The sequence below is a fragment of the Nelusetta ayraudi genome, unplaced genomic scaffold, assembly GCF_046127955.1.
Source record: "Nelusetta ayraudi isolate G7.1 ecotype Tasmania unplaced genomic scaffold, CSIRO-AGI_Nayr_v1 ptg000259l, whole genome shotgun sequence".
Lineage (NCBI taxonomy): Eukaryota > Metazoa > Chordata > Actinopteri > Tetraodontiformes > Monacanthidae > Nelusetta > Nelusetta ayraudi.
Window position 1 is genome coordinate 1 of NW_027466308.1, and position 19,842 is coordinate 19,842.

General features: G+C 48.8%; 1 protein-coding gene across 3 annotated transcripts in view; it reads left to right on the forward strand.

Annotated features, from left to right (window-relative positions):
- The first annotated feature begins 836 nt into the window (after positions 1-836).
- myo16 (myosin XVI) overlaps positions 837-19,842 on the forward strand; it is a 73,515-nt gene continuing 54,509 nt past the window's right edge. For 2 of the 3 annotated variants that reach the window (XR_012925780.1, XR_012925779.1), the window contains exons 1-4: positions 837-1,220; positions 6,116-6,382; positions 12,648-12,718; positions 12,978-13,121. Coding sequence is in view for 1 of the 3 variants with exons in the window: in XM_076017095.1 (XP_075873210.1) it covers positions 1,193-1,220; positions 6,116-6,382; positions 12,648-12,718; positions 12,978-13,121 (510 nt within the window). In the remaining 2 variants the exon portion in view is untranslated. The remainder of the gene's footprint in view (positions 1,221-6,115; positions 6,383-12,647; positions 12,719-12,977; positions 13,122-19,842) is intronic. The other variant, XM_076017095.1, reaches the window with a different exon arrangement.

Sequence of the window (19,842 nt, forward strand, 5' to 3'; positions counted from 1 at the left end):
GAGAGAGAGAGAGAGAGAGAGAGAGAGAGAGAGAGAGAGAGAGAGAGAGAGAGAGAGAGAGAGAGAGAGAGAGAGAGCGCTGCACCACTATACATCCTGCAGATAAGGAAAACCGTGGCACAGATTTCTAAAAATATGTGTCACAATCCAGCTTGAGCAGCTCCCGGTACACTAGACATGCTGTTTTACACTCATCCACATGGTGTGTGTGTGTGTGTGTCTTCAATTTCTCTACTTTCATCCTCCTCTTTTTTTCTTCATTTTCACACTCCGCTCCTCCTCTTGGGCGCCTCCTGATCCCTGCGAGGATCAGCGTGCACGGCCGTGCGCTGCGTGCCCGCACTGACACACTGACCATGCGAACGCGCCCCCGTTCACGCCCCCCCCCCCCCCCTTGATTTGCAGGCAGCTACTGTACAGTAGTTAATTCAGTCTCCGGCGGGGGGGCTCGACGAGCGCTGTCACCAGGCGGAAAACCGCACTGCAGCACCTCCTCTCCTTCTCACTCCCGGCGTCTCCGCTCATTATTTTTTTCCCCTCTTTGTCTCACTGCACGTATCTTTCCTTCCCTCTCGATAACGCGTCGCCGTCAAGGAAGGCGCAGCCATAGTCATCCCCACGCTAATTTCCTCTCCTTATCCGTTTTATTCGTCTGTGTAAAGATGTGTGTCCTCATGAGTCACCTCATGTGCGCGCGAGGGGGAGTGTGAGAGCGCGAGGAGGAGGCGAGGAGCATTGCGTCATCGGGGAGGTGTGTGTCGGGGCGGGGAGGTGGGCAGAGCCGGCCGTCAGTCAGTGACGCCGGCGCAGCACGTGCGTCGCTCATGGCTGAGGCGACGGACGCTCCTCCGGCGAGCAGAGCGAGAGACGCAGCTCCCGCCTCCGCCGGTGGGCTGATCGTTGCAGGGGGGCCAGCCAGCCAGCGTCTTGTGTGCGAGAGTGAGCTTGTGTGAGCAGCGTGCATGTTGGATTCTGCTCCGGCCGCAACCAGAGCCGCCGCCGCTGTTGCTGCAGCCGCTGGTGAATAATGCAGACAGGGGAGCAGAGTTTGGACAGCATGCAGGGAGCCAGATTAATAATGCACCCAGCCGGGTCACCACATCTTCATTAGCCGCTCGCTGCCGGAACCTGTAGCTGCCTCGACTCCGCTGACTGACCGACTCCGCTGACGGACCGCCGGCTGAAAGAAAAAATGTCTCACTACCATTTCATCAAATGCTGTAAGTAGCCGCTGTCGGTCTGCTCGCTGTCTGCCGGTGCACGCAAAGCGTCTGTGAGTGTGAGTGTGTGTGTGTGTGAGAGCTGCGATGTGCACGCCAGTCATGGGCTTTCACACTTATCACAAGCGGGGTGTCATGTTCTGTGTTAAGTTTCCATGCTGAGGAATTCTGCTCACCAGCTGGTCAGAGTGAGTGAGTGTGTGTATGTCTGTGTGTGTGCGTGCGTGTGTGCGTGCGCGCGGGCTAGATGGGTGTGTGAGTCTGCTGCAGAGAGCTGCTGCGGATTGCGAGAAGTTGACCGGTGGATGCGGCAGGTAGCGGCTCGGGCTGGAGATGGAAACGTGCAAATTCCAAAGAGGGTCCGGCTTTTTTTTGGAAAAAACAATTATTTATTTTTTTGTCCTCAAAGTGAGGCGACAGTCTTGACGGAGGGAGAAATGTATTTCAGTTGAACAAGGACAGATGGAGGCAGGGGGGGAGGGGAGGGGGAGTGAGGGTGATGTCGAGAAGGGAGAGGCAGGATGGGGGTGAGGGAGGTGAGGACGAGATGAGTGACGTGGAAGATTGCAGATTTTGGTGCTGCTGCAGAATTAATTACCGGGGGAGGGGGGGGGACGGAGAAGTCGAGCTGATATTTGAGAGGAAGTTGCACAAAAGATTGGAGGAATTCGCCAATTGAGTCTTGGTGCAGGAGTGAAGTCATAAAGTCTCTCTATGACCCTCATGTCCCCCGTGTAACGTCAGTCAATCTGCATCCTTCACCCTTTCCCCCGGTCGAACGTTTGTTTTTTCACAGACAGTGTGTCCTCAGCGTCGGTGCGTCTTTATCCTTGAAATAATTCATTCTTAGAAAGGTTGAAATGTCGGAATCACATTAAGGGAATTCCTTCCCTCACTGCACCAGCATCCAGATATCAGTGGTCAACACTGGAGGTCAAACTGAGCTCTCATCGATCCTGATCTGTTTTTGAAATGGCCCAGATCAGAAACGCCTCAAGGAAACCTTATTAGGTGCCGTCGCAGAAACTCTGACTCATGGCTAGACTGATTTGATGGGCAGAGGTCAAAGTCGGGGTGCGTGCAGAAGAAAAGTGGCATTTCTTTCTGCTGGATCTATTGGATTTTTTTTCTCGGATTATCGACAGCAGTCATTCAAACCACTGAGATGCACGTTTTGCTGTTCTTGGTGACACAAATATTATTCTGGAAGAACAACAATACAAAAAAAGCACTGGCATAGATTCATTCTAATTCCAGTCTCATTTCCAGTCTCCTCCCGCGGTCGCAATCAGCCGCTGCCTGCAGGATGTTTTTCTGCAGTTAATCAGGGTCTGATAACTTGGAGATAGAGGAGAAGAAGAAGAAGAAGAAGAAGAAGAAGAAGAAGAGAGGGCTGCGGCTTTTTATGCTTTCCTCCCTGCAGCTTTCCGATTCATTCAGTTTGCCATTAGAGTCCGACTGTCCTTCATCCCCTCCTCTATTACACGCTATCGATCCACCCACAGTCATTCATTACATGCGAGCAAAACACTTTGCGCTTCATTTGTACGAGCCAGAGCAAGTGCATCATCACTTTTCTTTTAATGGCTGGCTATTGAGTATATATAAAACGCCCTTAAATATGTAACTCATTCATCTGAAAGTTTGAATAAAAAGTCTGATGACGTCCTTGTCAGTGCTGCTGGACATTTTACCCTAAAAAAACAAATTTACGATTGACAGTTTTGGATGACGAGCGGCGACAAGGGGTCACATGTACAGTCACGGCGTGTCAAAACACTTAGAGCTGCCGTGCCGATTAAAGCCAGCCTTTTAGCTCACTGAGCACACGTTATTATTTATTCATAGGTACATTTGTACAACCTCGAGTGTGCTCCTTTACCGACAGGCTGTTTCCCCACTTCGGGTTTTTTTTTCCTTCCTAACAGCCAATTCTGAGAGACGAAGTGGCCGGCTCTATACCGTACCTTCACGTGACTGCTCGGACTTTATAGCCCGCCGCGGCGGCGGCAGCCTTGAATGCATATTTAATGGGTGATGTATGGAGATGGAAGGCTGGTGTGAGCAGGATGGGAGATGGCAACTGGCGGAGTCAAGGCAAGGATGGAGGCAGAGTTCACCGTGCGGCCGACACCGCCGCCGTGGTTTATGCTCCTGGATACCACCCCACCCCTCCCGTCGCCTCGTCTAGGGTCAGCGTGTGGATGAGGGGTGGCTCCATCCGTCAGTCCATGTCGGAACGAGTTTGTTCCGCTCACTAAGCAGCCGTGACTCTCAGCACGGTCGAGCATCGTGTATGTGGATGGACAAACACTCTGGATGGACTGGATTCTAGTCGGTCTTGATGTCAAAGAACTGACTGTCCATCCAATCTATTTTCAATACCCGCTTCTTTCCGAAGCTCAGGTTCACAGGGCTCTGCTAGCCTGTCCCAAAACGAGTCAACGAACTGAACCTTCATGTGGATCTGCAACCACGCTGTTCATAAATGAGCTCCTACGCTTCAAGCCTTACATGTCAGCTAACAGAGGTTGGCCATCTGAAAAATTTGTGACGGACTAAACCCCAGGAACAGAAGTGTAGCCCCAGTTACTGTAAGAAACTGGAAAAGCAAACGTTTCAGTTGGGCGTGTTGCACTGCAGAGAGTTGCTGCTGTGACTAAAAGCATTAGTAAGATCCATGGAGGAGTGGAGTGGGCTTAAACTCGAGCTAGCCGGGGCGGAGCAACTAGCTCCAAACGCTGGCCGCTGGACAAATTCTCACACGCAGAGGATAAATCACACCTTCTTGCCGTGTGCCGAGACCTTCCGTGCCCCCGTCTCTGGCGGTAAGCCCTGGATTTCCAAGCAACAGCGTAGCTTCAAAAGGCAGCACAAGCCCGAGCTAGCTGAGAGGATGCTAGCTGAAAAAGCATCAGGCTCAGACGAAAGGAAAGTCGAGCGGAAAGTCTGTATTTTCGAGCCGACTGAAGCAGACGTCTTTGGTGGAAACACAAACACAAACACACACACACACAGACACGCAAGTCCTGCCACAGCACAGACGAGTTCTGCACCGCTTCTGATGTCTTATTTTAAGTAGCTTCACAGAGAAACGAAAGCGCATAACAGATCGGGGCGACTTTGTATTGAGGCACCCACTCACGGAGGTGTTTGCTGAGGACACGGCGGCTGAGAGCTCAACACAAAAAGAAAAAGTGGGAGTGAAGAAATATGTGAGAGGCAACAACAGGGGTGGACGGAGGCAACTGCTGTTTGAGAGGAGATTATTCAGTGGAGATGGAGTCGCGTGATATTTGACCAGGCAGCACTTTGACTCTGTGTGTGTGTTTCTTTTGTTTTTGTTTGAAACAAAAATGTGTGTTTGAAACAGAATAAAATACAGTGGAAGCCGCCACCTGGCATGAACAGTATAATGATGACCCTCCCCGTCCCACCCCTCTGTCTAGTGCCGGAACACAAAAGGAACCGGAGCAGATGGCGCTGGTGTATTCTGGTGTGTGTGTGTGTGTGTGTGTGTGTGTGTGTGTGTGTGCGTGCGCGTGTGTGTGCGTGCGCGCGCGTGCGCGTGTTTGTGTCTGTGTGTGGAAAAGACCGTTGGGCGGAGGAAGGCAGGTGTTGGAAACGGTGTCTAGATGCATTAAACAGTAAAAACAGCACCTGGGGACACTTTCACTTGCCAGATAAAGATCTAGTCTAAACAAACCTGGCCGACCACAGGCGAGAGACACTTGCAGTCTACTGGTGCCTACTAATGGGCTGTTATTCACAGTGTCTAGTGTTGCCGACTTGCTTTCCTTCCTCCAGGACGCTTCGCTTGCAGCCGCGCTGAGGAGGCGTCCCGCCAACACTTTACCCGGGCTATTAACGCACGCCTTGTCTCGCTCTTCTCTCTCATCTCACAAAAAAAGAGCAAAACAAAAGACGGACAAAAGTGAGACGTTGCAGAAAAACCGCTGGAGACGCATGTGGGGCTCGGAAAAGAAAAAAAATAAGTTGTCGTGCTGAGCGGAGGGAGCTCGCCAGACAAAACGGGCACAAAAGGATGAGAGCGGCAGGGGAGTGGAGGAGCAGAGTGTGATGAAAGCAGGAGTGAGATACAGACGACGGGGCCCAAAAGATTTGGAAGGCTGAAAAACACACAAGCTCGTCTGCTTTTACAGAGACGTCGTCCCCGTCTGACTTCGCCGCTCCTCCTCCTCCCACCGTGACCTGGATTAGTTGAAGTCGATTGACGCTCTTCACAAGAAAACCTGAAGTGCGCGCCTTTTCCATTCTTTTACCCAGGCACGCTCGCAAAGTCTCGTCCCCGAGTCTGAGCCCCTCCCCTCCTCCCTCTCCTCCTGCTGCTCCTGCTGCTGCTGCGGAACCGCACATCCTAATCGTCGCTCTGAGCGGCCCCGTAATAGTTTTGGCAGCCGCCTCCAGAGGAGATCTCGCTTGGCTCGGTTCCAGCCTGAGATTAGGCAGGAGTCAGGAGAGTCACGACGCAGAGAGGCGGTGAGTTGGGAAGAGAGAGAAAGAGAGGGACGGGATGGAGAAAACATTTATCTGGAATCAGATATTTTTTCATGGCTAATGTGCCGAGTTACCCTGATGAAGATGTGAGCGCATAAAAAAAAAACAAACAAAAAAAAGTCGGTCACAGGTTAAAACCAGTTTAACCTGAAGAGGAAAGCGATGCTTCTAGTCGTGTTTGCTCACCTGCATTGTTACAGTAGTGGCAGTCATTTCACCAAACTGACTATTCTATTCTACTCTATTCTTGTCTATTCTATTCTATTCTCTTCCACCTTGGGGTCTTTTCCGCCGCTCAGTCATTATAGACATTATACAAATGCAGTCATTCAGTCTCACCGCGACAACTCTTATCTCCTCTGCTCCGCCGCTTGCAGGTTGTTTCCAGCTATGTAACGTCTTCCGCCAGAACATGGAGATCGACCAGTGCCTGCTGGAGTCCCTCCCCATCGGCCAGCGCCAGCGGCTGGTCAGGAGGATGCGCTGCGACCAGGTGCGGGCCTACTACGAGCGGGAGAGGAGCCTCCTGCGGCAGCAGGGCGCCGCCAAGGCCCCGCCCGCCGGCCACCGCAAGAAGCGCCGCGTCCGCTTCGGCCTGGCCGACGTCATCCAGGACGCCATCATCCGCCACGACGACAAAGAAGGTGTGTGCTTGTGTGTGTGTGTGTGTGTGTGTGTGTGTGTGTGTTGTGTGTGTGTGCACTGTAAACTGTTGGCACAAATTCTGGATATCGAGTTCGCAGCACCGGCTGGATTTAGACTGCAGCTCTTGACGCCCCAATCCAGTTATTCAATTACTTTGTCTTTTTTAAAGTGACCTGTTCTTGGTATCTGCATTAACACCTGCTCAAATTTTGCTCACATTTGAAAAAGGAATCATGCGTGTTATAGATCCCGAGCCAGAAAAGAAAACTAGCCTCTGCTGAACAAGAGAAGTCATCAACATTTTTGCAAAAAACATGTTTTGCAGCTTTTGGGAGACATTATTGCAGTTTAAAAGTTCCTGCATTGCACCACACCCTTGTGTGTGTGTTTGTGTCTGTCAGTGAGCTCACAAAAGCAAAGTTCATCCTTTGCTTTTCACCAAAATGCAGTTCTGGAGATCTGCACCTTATGATGCCACAGATGACACCAGTATCTCATTGATAAACCCATTGACAACCCACACATACAAATACACAGAAAGTCCAAAAAACGTTCAGCTGTGAGCTAAAACCACTTTTACTTCTAGCAGGAGGGCTAAATATGTTTTTATCTGGAAATCCAAAGGGTTTTTTTTTCCTTCTTCTTTTGATAAGAGGTTTCAAAAAGTCCTGCCGCTGATTTTTGTAGGGCATTTTAGTTTTCGGTCCAATCTTCTTCTTTTTTTTTTACCTTTTACTTCCCACTCTGTGCTCACGGTTCACCCTGCCGCCCTCATGTATCTGAGTCAGTTGTTGCAGGTGGCTGCGCTTCGCTCCGAGGCCGCTGAGGTTCTTTCGAGGGCTCCGTGGGAGCAGCTGGCGAGCCGGACCGAAATCAGGCTTCCCGTGAACGGGCATTAATCAGCTCTGCCGCTGATCCTCCCCGCTCGGCCGCGCCACCGAGTCGGGCCTGAGCTGCCTTTTGTTTTTGCTGAGGGCAGCAGTCTTGACCTTCTGCTGGATTTCATTTCAGCCAGACTCGCAGCCGCATCAAACAAAGTGCTTGACTCTTTGAGGAAAACCCTCTCGGTTCTCTCGGCGCTCGCAACCTCTCGACTCGGCTTTGGTGTGACTTTCGTGTGCGGCTTTTGTCGCTTGGGTTATCGCTGCCCTTTGGTGCAGACTGACATGGTGGAGTTTCTCCGTCAAAGCCCTGTGAAATCTTTTCCCTTTCCGGCATCAAAATGTATCTGCACACAACAGCAGGCTCAGGCATAAAGAGACTCGCTGTGCCGATGCGTGCTTCTGCTCTCTCGCATCCAAGAAAGCTCGGGCTGGTTGCAACATCTCGCATGGTCCTAAACAGCGAGGTTTTAATGCCACTTTGAACACTGCAGCGACTGCAGCCCTATCGCACTCAAACGTAATAGTCACGTGAGTGTTTCGAAAAAGGAAAATACCTGGAATGGAATTGAGCTGAGGACGAGGCGAGGCGGCGGAGGAAAGATGAAAGAGACCAAAGGAAATGGAAAATTGGATGGCCGGGATAAAGACGCATCCGCTTGGGAAGCTTCTAAGGTGGTAGGGAAAAAAAAAAAAAGATGATGCGCGGACATGAAGTGCGATAGGAGAATCTTGCACCTCATCTCTGTTTCTCATCCCCGTCGGTCGTATGCAAACATCTCTCTCACTTCCAATGTGACATTTGGTGAAATTGCTTTCCGCCCCGCGCGGCCGTCTCTAAATTTCATCAGAGCAGGACCCCCCGGTTGGACGGCGGCAGCTGTGGCCCCTTGCAGCCATGGAACATGCAATCTTTTTTTTGTTCGCTCGTCCGCTCCTGATTGAACTGAGAGGGTTGATATTTTGATATTTAGAGGTGCAGCCATTTGGTGGTCCACCGCATCTGGCAGAGATCAACGTCAATTAGTGAAAGTCATAAAGGGCCAGTGAGTGGGATTCATTGACTCAATCACCTAATCATATGGTGAGAAACCCTGCTGATGGCCAACTCGATCTCATATCTTTCTGATACCAGCCCAGATGTAGCATGTTCTCATTGTGTGTAGTAGTAGTAGAAGTTCTCCAACTTCTGCAAACAGTCTGAAGACAGACAGCAAGCTGACTGGCAACACCAAATTGTCTGAATTTGTGAGTGCAAATTGCTTTTGGTCCCTCTGTGGCCTTCTGATAGAGTGGTGATTTGTACACCTTCACCTTAACAGAGCTGGGATAGGATCCAGCACCCTCATGACCCGTGAGTCATTAGAGGATGGTTCTTATTCTCTAATAACGTCTCTCGTGTCCAGTAACTATGATTTAGAGGCAAAGAATATGGCTTTCCATCAAGTCAGTCTCTATACTTCAGAGTTAACTCTAAAAGTGTCAGTCTCTCCTCTGCACCCATTCATTCAGACACAGTGAATCAGAACTTCTAGTGGTCGCGGAGGTGCGTTTTACACGACGGCGGTTTCGTCTCGCAGCTGATTTGTGAAGCAGCGGCCACAGGAGGTCAATCAGCGTGGTCGCCGTGTCAGCCGAGCCCAGTTACTCCGCTAACCAGTGCATCGATTCCGTCCGTCAGGCTCAAAAGACAAACTCCTCTCTCCTCTCTGCCTCCACTTTTTGCACAGTAGCGAGAAAGTGGAGGCAGCGGCCGTCAGCTTAGCGCGGCGCTGGCGTTACACAACGTTTAGCCTTTTTCCCCCGCCTTCACGTCAGCGCACAGCAAAAAGCTGCTCGACAAGCAGCTAAGCATACTGTCTAAAAAGTGTTCATACACCACAAGAAGGTGTCCTCTTAACTACCAGACAGCGGTGGATTTTTATTTCCTTTTTTTTTTTTTTTTTTTAATTGGTGCAGGCCCCCCGGAGCGTCTAAAATTAAACCTTTGACTCAGTCCATGACTCACTTCTCCTTTACAGTTCTGTCAGCAGAGGGTGATAAGGTGGAGACTTCCCTCTATCTCTCCGCTGTTTCACTCCTTTTAAAATGTAAAATGGAGATATGAAAGTAGGAGCGTGACACCAATTTAGCCAAAAGACATGAATTGTTTATCTGCAGTCTCTGAAGCCTTGGCCTCTGTGGCTCAGAAACTGGACCATAATTTGAATTTCGGGGTTGTGACGAATTCTGCCTTCCTTCTCAAAAAAAAGAAGTAGAGAGACTCCAGACGTAGGATTTACACCAGGTTTGAAAATGGTTACCAGAGAGTGCAAAAAGAAAGTACTTTAAACTGTTAAACTGTTAAAAGTATACTGACTCAAACCCCAAGGTTTTTTTTTTCAGTTTCATTTTAATGGGTTTTTGTTCAAAGTGCATCAACTCCTCCCTGCGAATGCGTTTCCTTAATGCGCAGCTCTCGCGACTCCTCATATCCATAATTGCTCATTTTGCGTGGGCAACAGATTTCCCCGCTCAAGTCATGCCGGCGCTGTGGATTGAAAAAGCGAACAGTGCATTTTGTGACGACAGTGGAAACAAAGGGAAGAAAATGCCAAAGCTCATTAAGAAAACATGGGTCAGTGAGGTGAGACGGCAGCATCGTGTAGCTACGACTGTGTGATAACAACCCCCCCTAAAAAAAAGAAGATGACAGATGCATTCATAACAGTGAGGAATCGAAATCTTATGTGTATGGGTTGCTTGTGTGTGAGTGTGTTGGGGGCGCATGTGTCTGCTTGCAAGATGAAGAACACCGGCAACACTGATGTAAGTGGAGTATTATGGAGGACGCATTAAGTGGGATTCTATCAAATTCATGGAATGTCACGCTCCGGTGAGATAAGACAGAGGCGGGGAATTGAAAAGAGAGGCTAAGGCGGCAGAGCACTTTCCTGGCTCGTGCACGGAACCCGCGCTTGTGAAACATGGGCATCAGATCAGATTCAAGAGGTTCAGCCAAAGTATTATCACTTAGACGGATCACTGTCACAGGAGCAAAAGCAGTTTCGAGTGGCCTCTTCGCTAGTGGTAATGTTACTTTTTTTCTTCAGTGCTCTCAGAGGGTAGCAAGGGCCAGTTTCTATGCTTTAAATTCAAAAAGAAACGTAGAGGACACAGTCACAGTGCACAGTGAGTCTTTCGGACGAAGTCATTGCTGAACTTTCAGCACTTGTAGTTTTGTCTGCATGATCTAATTTAAATCCTGTTTACTTTACACATTTTTTTGCTGCTGTTTTGCATCCTCCTTTGCCCCCACCTCTCTCCTCTCCAAAGAGGTTCCGGTTGCCATGGAAACTCCATACACAGGCTCTCTTTCCCAACAGCTGTTTCGAAATTTCCCACCTAATGATAGCCAACTTTGCTTCCTGCTCACCATCCATTTCCTGATTGCCAACTCTCTAATAGTCCAATAAGACATCTCATCAAACACAAGCTGCCATACTGACGTTTGAAGGGGCAGTTCACTACTATACGGTTTTTGATCTTATTGGTGCAGATTTTCTTTTGGGAGGAAGTGATGTTAATTCATGCCAAAGAGAACATAAAAGTCATTTCATAAAACTGAAACTTTTTATTATTTTGCAATATTATGCACTATTTAACATTGGGTGATATAACAAAGAGGGAGTTTGAATCAAAAACGGTCCGCCCCAAAAACACACTCTTGAGGAGCCTCAAACACAGAAGATGGCCATCCATCCATCTTGTATCCAGCTACCTGAGGGTCAAGAGAGGATGAATGCTGGACAAGTCCCCATGCAAATGATCATTAAGCCCAGAAATATTGTTATTGTACTTCTCCTGAAATAACTTTAGCGGAATAACAGCATTGAGGCCGTATCCTACTAGCATGGCTCTGGTCCTCTCCATCTTGTCTAAAACGAAAAGATCCATCTTTGACAGACAATGACAATGCCAGAGCCAATGTCTTTGCAGTTTTCACAATCACAGTTTAAGTAATTCTGCTGAGTCCTGTAACGACCAGGCAATCGAGAGCCAGTGGATTTATGGTCTCCAGGTACTGGACCAGACCAGCGATTGGCTTTGAACGGTCTGTAAGCGCTACAGCAATGCAATTGATTTCTGATCGAGATATTGGCAGACAAATACTCGGCTCCTATTTTAAAGTGCCTGCAGGTCAATATGAGGCTCTTGACCCCTGGCCCCTCTTTAAACACTCTCAGTAATGTGCCATCAAAACCCCAATGTGCCCCAATGTGTCCATCCATCAAAGTCTAATTTACTGCCGCGACGGACGGACAGTTTGAGGATCTGACTCCATCCTGGCTGCCCCATACACACCAAACATGCTTATAAATTTCCATTTACAGCCCAATCACAGGATAAGGACAAGGCTGTAAAAGTGCCACTCGGTCCCAGTGTCATATGGTTCTCTTTTTTATTTCTTTTGTAATGACTGTAATGAGCCTGAATTGGCGGTTAACAATTGCTTCTCATCAACAGCGCTGGGTCCATTAAGCACCGAAGGCGATTGTTCAGGGTTTTTTTTTTAAGACAAAAGTACAGTTTTGCCAAATCGTTTGTTGTTGGATTTGCATGAGGAACCAAAACCACGATTGGGATAATGGGAGATTGTGTAATATATCTGTCGTGCCACAAGACTTTGCAATACATGCACAGTTGTTTTTTTTTCGTGTACCTACATTGTACCGCACCAACTGCACCAAAAAACTACAAGCAGCCGAAGAGAAGCCTGTCATCACTTCAGGAAAATCCAAAATGACAGTGGCCATTTGTGACATTGTCGGCCACAGCAGAGTAATACTACCCAACCAGTGCCCTGCGTTCGTCTCCCTCCACCACTCAGTGTCCGGGCTTTGTGTGAGGCTGTGGGATGTGTGGTTGCGTGACACTGGTGTGTGTCTGTCTTACACTGTCTAGTCAAGACTTGGCACTGGCCTGAACTTGTCTGCCCTGCTCCGTTTCTACTGTCGTGCACTTTCCTTCTCTCTTTCCCTTTCGCCCATGCTGAAAAAAACAAACAGGTCCACGCTGTAGTAAAATCATCTTGACCTTGTTTCGCCTGCTGCTGTCTGCTGATTTATTCATGGCCGACTGCGTGAACTTGCTCGCCGCCGCGCCGTTTGTGTTTTTCTCCTCTGCAGATCTGTGTCATTGGGCGAGTGGTTCGAGCGGCTCGCTGGAGCGCTGGATTAGAAGCAAAGCCGACCTGCACTCGCACACACACGTTACTGTCCTGTCAAGGGCATTCAGTGATTTTTTTTGTTGTGGTGGGGAGATTGCAGTTTCTTTGTGTCAGCGGCTCCCTCGCTGTCGGGGTGCATCAAGTGCTAACCTGTGGATCTTTGCTCTTTTCCAGTGCTGCGACTCCTGAAGGAGGGAGTGGATCCCAACACTCTGACTTCTTCCGGAGGCTCTCTGCTGCATCTGGTGAGAGCGCGATCGCAATCTCGCACGCACACACACACACACACACACACACACACACACACACACACACCTGGGAAAAGCGGGGCCACTTTGAAGCGTAACTCCCACATCGGTCCCGACACGCTCTGCAAACACAATCTGCCACTGCTGCCAAGGCAGAATAAGAATAGAGTTAAGGTGGCACAACTGCATTCAGGTAATTGTTCGCTGCATACCTGTTGCCCGTCGAAAGCACCCTCACTATGCTCCTGTTCTGCAGTGCGCCCGCCATGACAACGTGTTTGCGGCGGAACTCCTGATCGAGCGAGGCCTGAACGTGAACCACCAGGACGAAGACCTGTGGACGGCCCTGCACGTCGCCTGCGTCTGCGACCACGCCGACGTGGTGCTGCTGCTGCTGCTCGTAAGGCACACACATGGGGAAATGGTGTATGTTGTGTACTTCCCTTTACATATAAGCACGCTGGGTATTATTGTGTGCCACCAGTGTGACCTTTTCCACCATCAAGTGCAACATTGGGGGTCAATTCTGAAATAATTGAAGCCTGGTTTTATTCCGCTAAAAAAAAAAACACCTGAGTCTGAAGGTTTTTTTTTTTTATGTAATATCATTGTAATGTTATTAGACACACACACCCTATCTTGTGGAAGGGTGCATTCAGTTCTTGTGTGTGTGTGGTTTCGCCGCCTTTGAACTCACTAGCTCTGCCAGCTGCAGAGGAGGGCAAGGGCGCCCGTCCCAGCCACCTCGCAGCATTGATGAGATCCACGGAGGGTTAACTGTATCCTGGAGCGCGTAAGACGTCTGGTTTGCGTTGATTGGGTCCTCAGTGAACGTCGACTGCGCGTCGGCGCAGGAAAAAGCTCATGCAGGGAGGAAGGAAGCGTTTGAAGAGGCGCCAGGCGAAGAGAGTGTGGGCCGAGTGGGTCCGTCCCACTGTTGTGACGGCACGACTGCCGGTTGCTGTTTGTGTGTTTGTGCGTGCGTTTAATTTCCCTCAAGGCAGAGGTTCGTGTTCGCCGACTAGCTCGTGGAGCAGGATGTGGCGGCGACACATAAAATTAAATTCACACAGACGGAATTGAGCCTTCCGGATTGTCGCATGCGTGAGAAAGAGAGATTCAATTCTGCTTCCCTGGAGGCACTTTTTGCATTGCTCCAGTTGTAAATTGGGTTGAATTTACACTAAACTCTGCATTGATGGTAGCGAGCATGTCACAAAGAAAGCAATAGATGGACCTCTGATAATAAAATATGAAAGTCATTCAGTGTGTTAGTAGTGATTGAGGTCAGGGAGCCTGAATCTTATCTGAGAGTTTGCATAGACAAGCACATCAGACAGTAGAGCAGATACATTATTCTTTTCTTGGGGGGGGGGAATGGTGCAGAGTTGCTAGAATAGTGAATGACATGAAGTGTTTCCTAAATCCTTTGGATTAATCTCACAAATCCATTTTATACATCTTATTTTATTGCAAATTTCCACACTGTGGGATTAATAAAGGCACTCTATACAGAACCCTCAAACCATTTCGAAAACAGACCTTGGATTGTGATTGGGCGAAACCTAGCCAGTTTGACTTGCCTATCACAGACCATATCAGATTTGTCCCTTTGCTTAATTAATAATGAATCTCTGCCTCTTTATCTGTAAAGGGCAGCCATTGGTTATTGAACCTACTTTTCCACTAATTAGATTTGCTTAACTAGCTTCCTGTTGACGATAGTTGGAGTCTTTTTCCTTAGCCGCTGAGCTTAGTGGCGTTTAACACAACTCTGAATTTTTAATCGAAGTACAGCTACAGCAGAATCCACACCAATCTGTATAGCAGCACATTGGAGAGCATGGAGCGGTCAACTCTGGCACTCCAACCCTTGGAATCCTGAAGTTTTAACGCACTTTTGTGCTCTCTATAGCAAGTTTGCGATCAGAGATGAAATCTGAGCTGAAGCGACTTCCGTGTGAAGGTTTTCTCATGTAAGCCTTGTGTCCTAAAGGCAAAAAATAACAAAAAAGAAACACTCTCACACACTTGAGTTGGTTTTTCTTCACAAGGAAATATCGTCTCTGTGCAGCAGTTGCCTCGAGGCACTACCAGTCAGGGGTAAACACAGCTTTGGTCAAACGGTTTTCTCTGACGGAGTTGCTGGATCCCTGTTTCCTTTCATTTGTTCTGACACCCGTGTCCTCCGCCGCAGCCCCCCGCCCGCCTGCGCCCGGCGCTTCCGCTCCGGCTGCCGTCTTATCGGAGCCGTGAGTGGGAGATCTTCCCCCACCGAACGTAACAGGTTCGTGTTTTAATGAGTCGCGGAACAGCGCTCTTGCCTGGGGGAGCCTGAATGGCAGCTTTATCTTTGATTGACACGGTGAGGGAATAATGCCCCTAATATGTACTTATCTCCGCCGTCCTACTGCGACACCTCTTTCTCCACCTCCCATCCGGTCATCCTCCGCCTGCGTGACCTTGATTTCCTGTCTCAAGTCGCAGAAAGCAGGTTTTTTTTTTTTTCCTCCTTTCCCCCATTTTTTTTTCTTGCTGACAGAGACGTCACAGAGCTTGTCCTGTGGAGGGGCGGGGGGGAGCGCAGCGGCATTGGCGGGCTGCATTGCGCTGTCCTCTGGCCCCCAGATTGGCAGCGGCGGCTTTAATTCTCTTATCTCCCTCTTCCAAACAGCGGCGGAATGAGAAAGCCGTTTGTAAACTCATTTCATCCACAACCCATTACCAAACACATGCCCAAAACAATCCCCAGCTCCGGCTCTGGTTATTGCCAACCTGGCGTAATTAAATCCACGCTATGCTAAATTGATGCTACGATTCTCGGCTTTGGCGACCAATAACAACCGCTCAGGAGCCTCGCTTTTGTTTTAGATTCTGCAATGAAGAAGAAAAAAATAACCCGTAGGAACATTCAAGTCTGACTGTGTTAAAAAGCTCTTTAGGATCTGCGCTCCCAGCAGATTAGACAAGAGCAGAGCTGGCGCTGTTCCTCTTAATGATCTAACGTGTTTCTCCGCGTAAGTCACCGGATTTTAGCTCGTCAGACACACTGGGAGAACACGGGCGAGCCGGCGGTTTGATGGTTCTGCTGCAGCGCGCACGCCTCGTGCCGCGTGGCTCGGAGCTCAGCAGGGCCGCAGCTATAGGATTGACCCACTTTCCCCCCCATCCTCGTAAATGTTGAATTTAAAACTTCAGAACGCTTGAGTCTTTTGAAGTCAAGCGGTTAGCAGCGTGCCCCCGGCGGCGCGGAACTCCGCTTAGCACCAGTTGAATTCTCTGCGGTTGTCTGAGGCAATGTATGCAGGATATGTTTTGTTTTTTTCCATCCCGTGACCAAATGATCCCTTCTAAAGGCTTGCTGCAAATTAATTAATAGGCGAGAAAAGACTAGAGTAGATACTGCGATGCAAAAAGAGATCCGTGCATCGAGAAAAAGTGTGAGCGACGCACGACAACATTTACAGTAGTCCTTGTTTTTCACCTCGTTTCAACTCTGCAGCCGAACATTGAAGCAGATGCCGTGTGCACCCAGCGCACAATAAAACGAGCAGTGTTCAGTTGTTGCAACATTCTGCCTCTGGTATTTTCCTTTGCAAAAGTCTTTATGGCACTTTGAGCGACAAAGCGTCTGTTTGAACAGAGATTATTGTCTCGTCTAGTTTAGGACTACAATCACTTTGGTACTGCTGCGTCCATTGTTTTTGTGAACTGGATCCAATTGAAGTCAAATTGAATCAACTTGGCAAAAGCATAGATAAACCAATCACAATTTGGAAGTCTGGGCCTAAAGTGAAGCTCCCATAAGCGAGTGAGCCATTGCAATCCTCATCCTGCAGGTTCAATTCCCATCTGGGGCCTTACTGTCTGGATTTACTTGTCGTCCCTGTTGCCTGTGTGGGTGTGTCTACGATGGCTTCCTCCCCCAGTGAAAAGACATTCACATTAGACTAACTGACAACTCTAAATTGGTGCTAACTGCAAATTTGTGTGTGAATGGTTGCATGTCCTTGTGCCCCTTCAATAAACAGGTGACCTGTGCAGGTTGTGACCCCGCCCACACCCTTAGACAGCAAGGTTAGAATTCAGCACCCCCGTGACCCTGAGTGGAGGAGAACCGGGGATAGAAAATGGATGGATGGGTGGATGGATGGATGGATGGATGGGTGTAATTTTAACTGAGCCCTCCTGAGTGATTGACAGGAGGATTCAGCACCATGGACAGTGGCCAAATGCTACCTGTGCGACTCGCTAAGTGAAGGGTGCGTGTCAAGCGTCAGTTATAAAAGTAAAACTAATTTTAAAACATTGTGATCAAGGCAGTCAATTGAAAAACCCTAACAAAATGAGGCCTTTTATTGTTTTTATTTTTAGGCTACAGCAGCTGTCCTTTGAACACGTCTGCCTTTGTGTGGCACATGGCATTTTTGAAGCTGAGTGTCTTATTGTACACACTGAGGTTGTATAAGACAAAGTTTATAGATTATTCCAAGCATGCATGTGGTTAATTCTTGATGGAAAACATTCAGAAATCCCCTCTATATATGATATGCAGTTTTCAAAATTCAGGTAGACAAAGGGACATTTTACCATGTGAGCCCTCCTCTTGAAGACCACCAGGCAGATCCCCTGCGCGGACTCATCATATTGTGGCGCGGAGGAGCATGTCCGGGGTCGGAGGTTAACTCGGATACACTCTGCAGCTTGCGACTGCTGCCAGACTCTGCGAACTCATTTATAACTGTCAGCGCCTTATCGCGCGACACACAGGCAGTGGCACACAGGTCACGCTTCCCTCGCCACGCTGTCTCCGACTGCTGCTCTGCCGGCTTTATGTCCCGAGCAGGAAGTTGATATAAATTATTTTTTACAGTGACAGATGTGTTTTGTCAGCATCTAAAACTACTTACCCAAGGCATAGGAGGTGCAGTCCAGCATTTATAATACGGAGGTTTTTTTTTCCTTAGTTTTTTTTAACAGTACATACTGTTAGTGTGTTGTATCTTTGGGTAATATTTTAGGGCTTGTGTCCTGGTGAGAGTTTACTGTCTTCTAAACACTTTTAAATGAGGGATTCAGCAACGAAAGAGGCTGTCTCCCTGTGCTGATGAGGCCTATTGCCTCAGCAAAGACAGATGGGAGACGTCAAAATCCAGAACAGGATTATTTCCCTCACCAGACTGGAGTTTAGACTTAATTAAAAAAAAAAAAAAAAAAAAAAGACAGTAAACACAAATACACACTTGATCTCAGAGATGGTTTTGTCCAGACAATCCTGTTACCTCTCTGCGTCTCCAACTTCTGTGGTCTCCAACCAGCCCGCTCTGACCTCTGACCCCTGACATCAACTCTGTCTGCTTCTCTTTTACATGCATCATAGCGCTGTCTTCAGGCAAAGACAGGCAACATAGTTTATTTGCAGCAAAGGCTTGATGGAAATATTTCTCATTTTCAACTTTTTTTGGTCGTTGTTGTAAAATATTCAGCAACGGCCAAATGGGAAATTTGCTTTATCCACAGCTGCACTGACATTTACAAAACCTTGAAGTACATGCAAGTCCACGCACCACATGCATGCACACACAAACACAGGCGCACACATTTGCCGTCCCTCCATTACCTCCATATGGCCAGTCCCCATCTTGTTCTGCAAATAGTGTTCACCTTTCTCATAAACCTGTGTGTGTGTGTGTGTGTGTGTGTGTGTGTGTGTGTGTGTGTGTGTGTGTGTGTGTGCACTTGCAGGTGAAGTGGTGGGTGGAGATGCATGCCGTTTTGTTCTCTCCCTCTGTCTCGCTTATCGTCTCATCTTACACTCGTCGAGCTGCGCCTCGGTTTGCGATAGGGCTCTATGTGTCCCCCCCCCGCCCCTCTCATTTCTTCCGCTCATGAATAGTCAGCAGCGCGCGGCGATTAATGTTAATTAATTCCCTTTGTTAACCTTCAGCTCACCCTCGCATGCGAGCGAAAACAGCTCCCGAGAGACGACACGCAAGGGTGCAAAAAAAAAAAGAAAAAAAAGAAAAAGGCATACAGCCCAGCGCGGTGCAGATTTCCTGATAAGCGGAATTGACGACATTGTGCAGGATCACACAATGTTTGTTTTGGGCGGCCTGCAAAAGGAATATCCCATGCATATTCCATAAAAGCATTAACCATTTATAGGTAACAAATGTTTTAACATTTTGTGCATTGCAGTCCCCCCCCTTTTTTTTTTTTATTTCAGCTGAGCTAACAGCAAAGCGCTAAGGATAACAGCCCATGTGTTTCGCTGTCCCCGCCGGTTCCCTTCCTCCCATTTTTCACTTTGACCAACCCTTCTCCCTCTCTGCCCGCCCGAGGACTGGCTCGTAAATCTCCTTTGTCGCACTGCAACTGGGTTGTTAGAAATCTATTAGCTTTAAATATTCAGCAAAGGTCCTCACAGAAAGATCTTGCGCCATCAGATCTGGTTGGGCTGCGATCGTTGCCCAACTCCCCCCTCGCTGTCTTTTATTTTCCCCGTCAAAGAACAAGACTTGGGGATTTATGGCTGGAAACCGTCAACGGCCGCTCGAAAGGACGTATGTAATGTTACCTTTAGTGCCTCGGCCCCTGGAGGTGGGGGGTTAAAATGAGAAAGTGGAGGAGTAAATATTTGCGCTTTTGCACGGTCGACGCAATTCCGCGACGACGGTGAATGTCTGCAACGAATGATAAGTGTCGTAACGCGGCTACGGGAGAGACACAATCAATCATAACGGTGTCGCGTGAGCGGCGGCTGCGTCGCTGTCGCAGTGACGCTTATGAGAGGAGCCGGAGGGAAGGTCCTTCACGTTAGGCGGAGCTGTAACGGCAGACTGCGGCAGCACTGCGCCCCCCCGTCCCCCGCTCCCCGAGCAAACACAGATTAATCTTGTCAAACGCACACATGTGCTCACACTAATGATGCCCGGTGACAGTAACCAATGCCCTCACTCTTCGCAAGCTCAACCCCTGGGCAGTCACTTAATGAGTTCTTTAATTCACTCACCGCATTGTCCGCCAGCGTCTCGGCGGCGCTGCGCGGGTCCGCACCTCTGGGAAGCCCAGATAATGGTGCCCACTTTGTCATCAAGCGAAGTCTGATGAATGGCCACAGA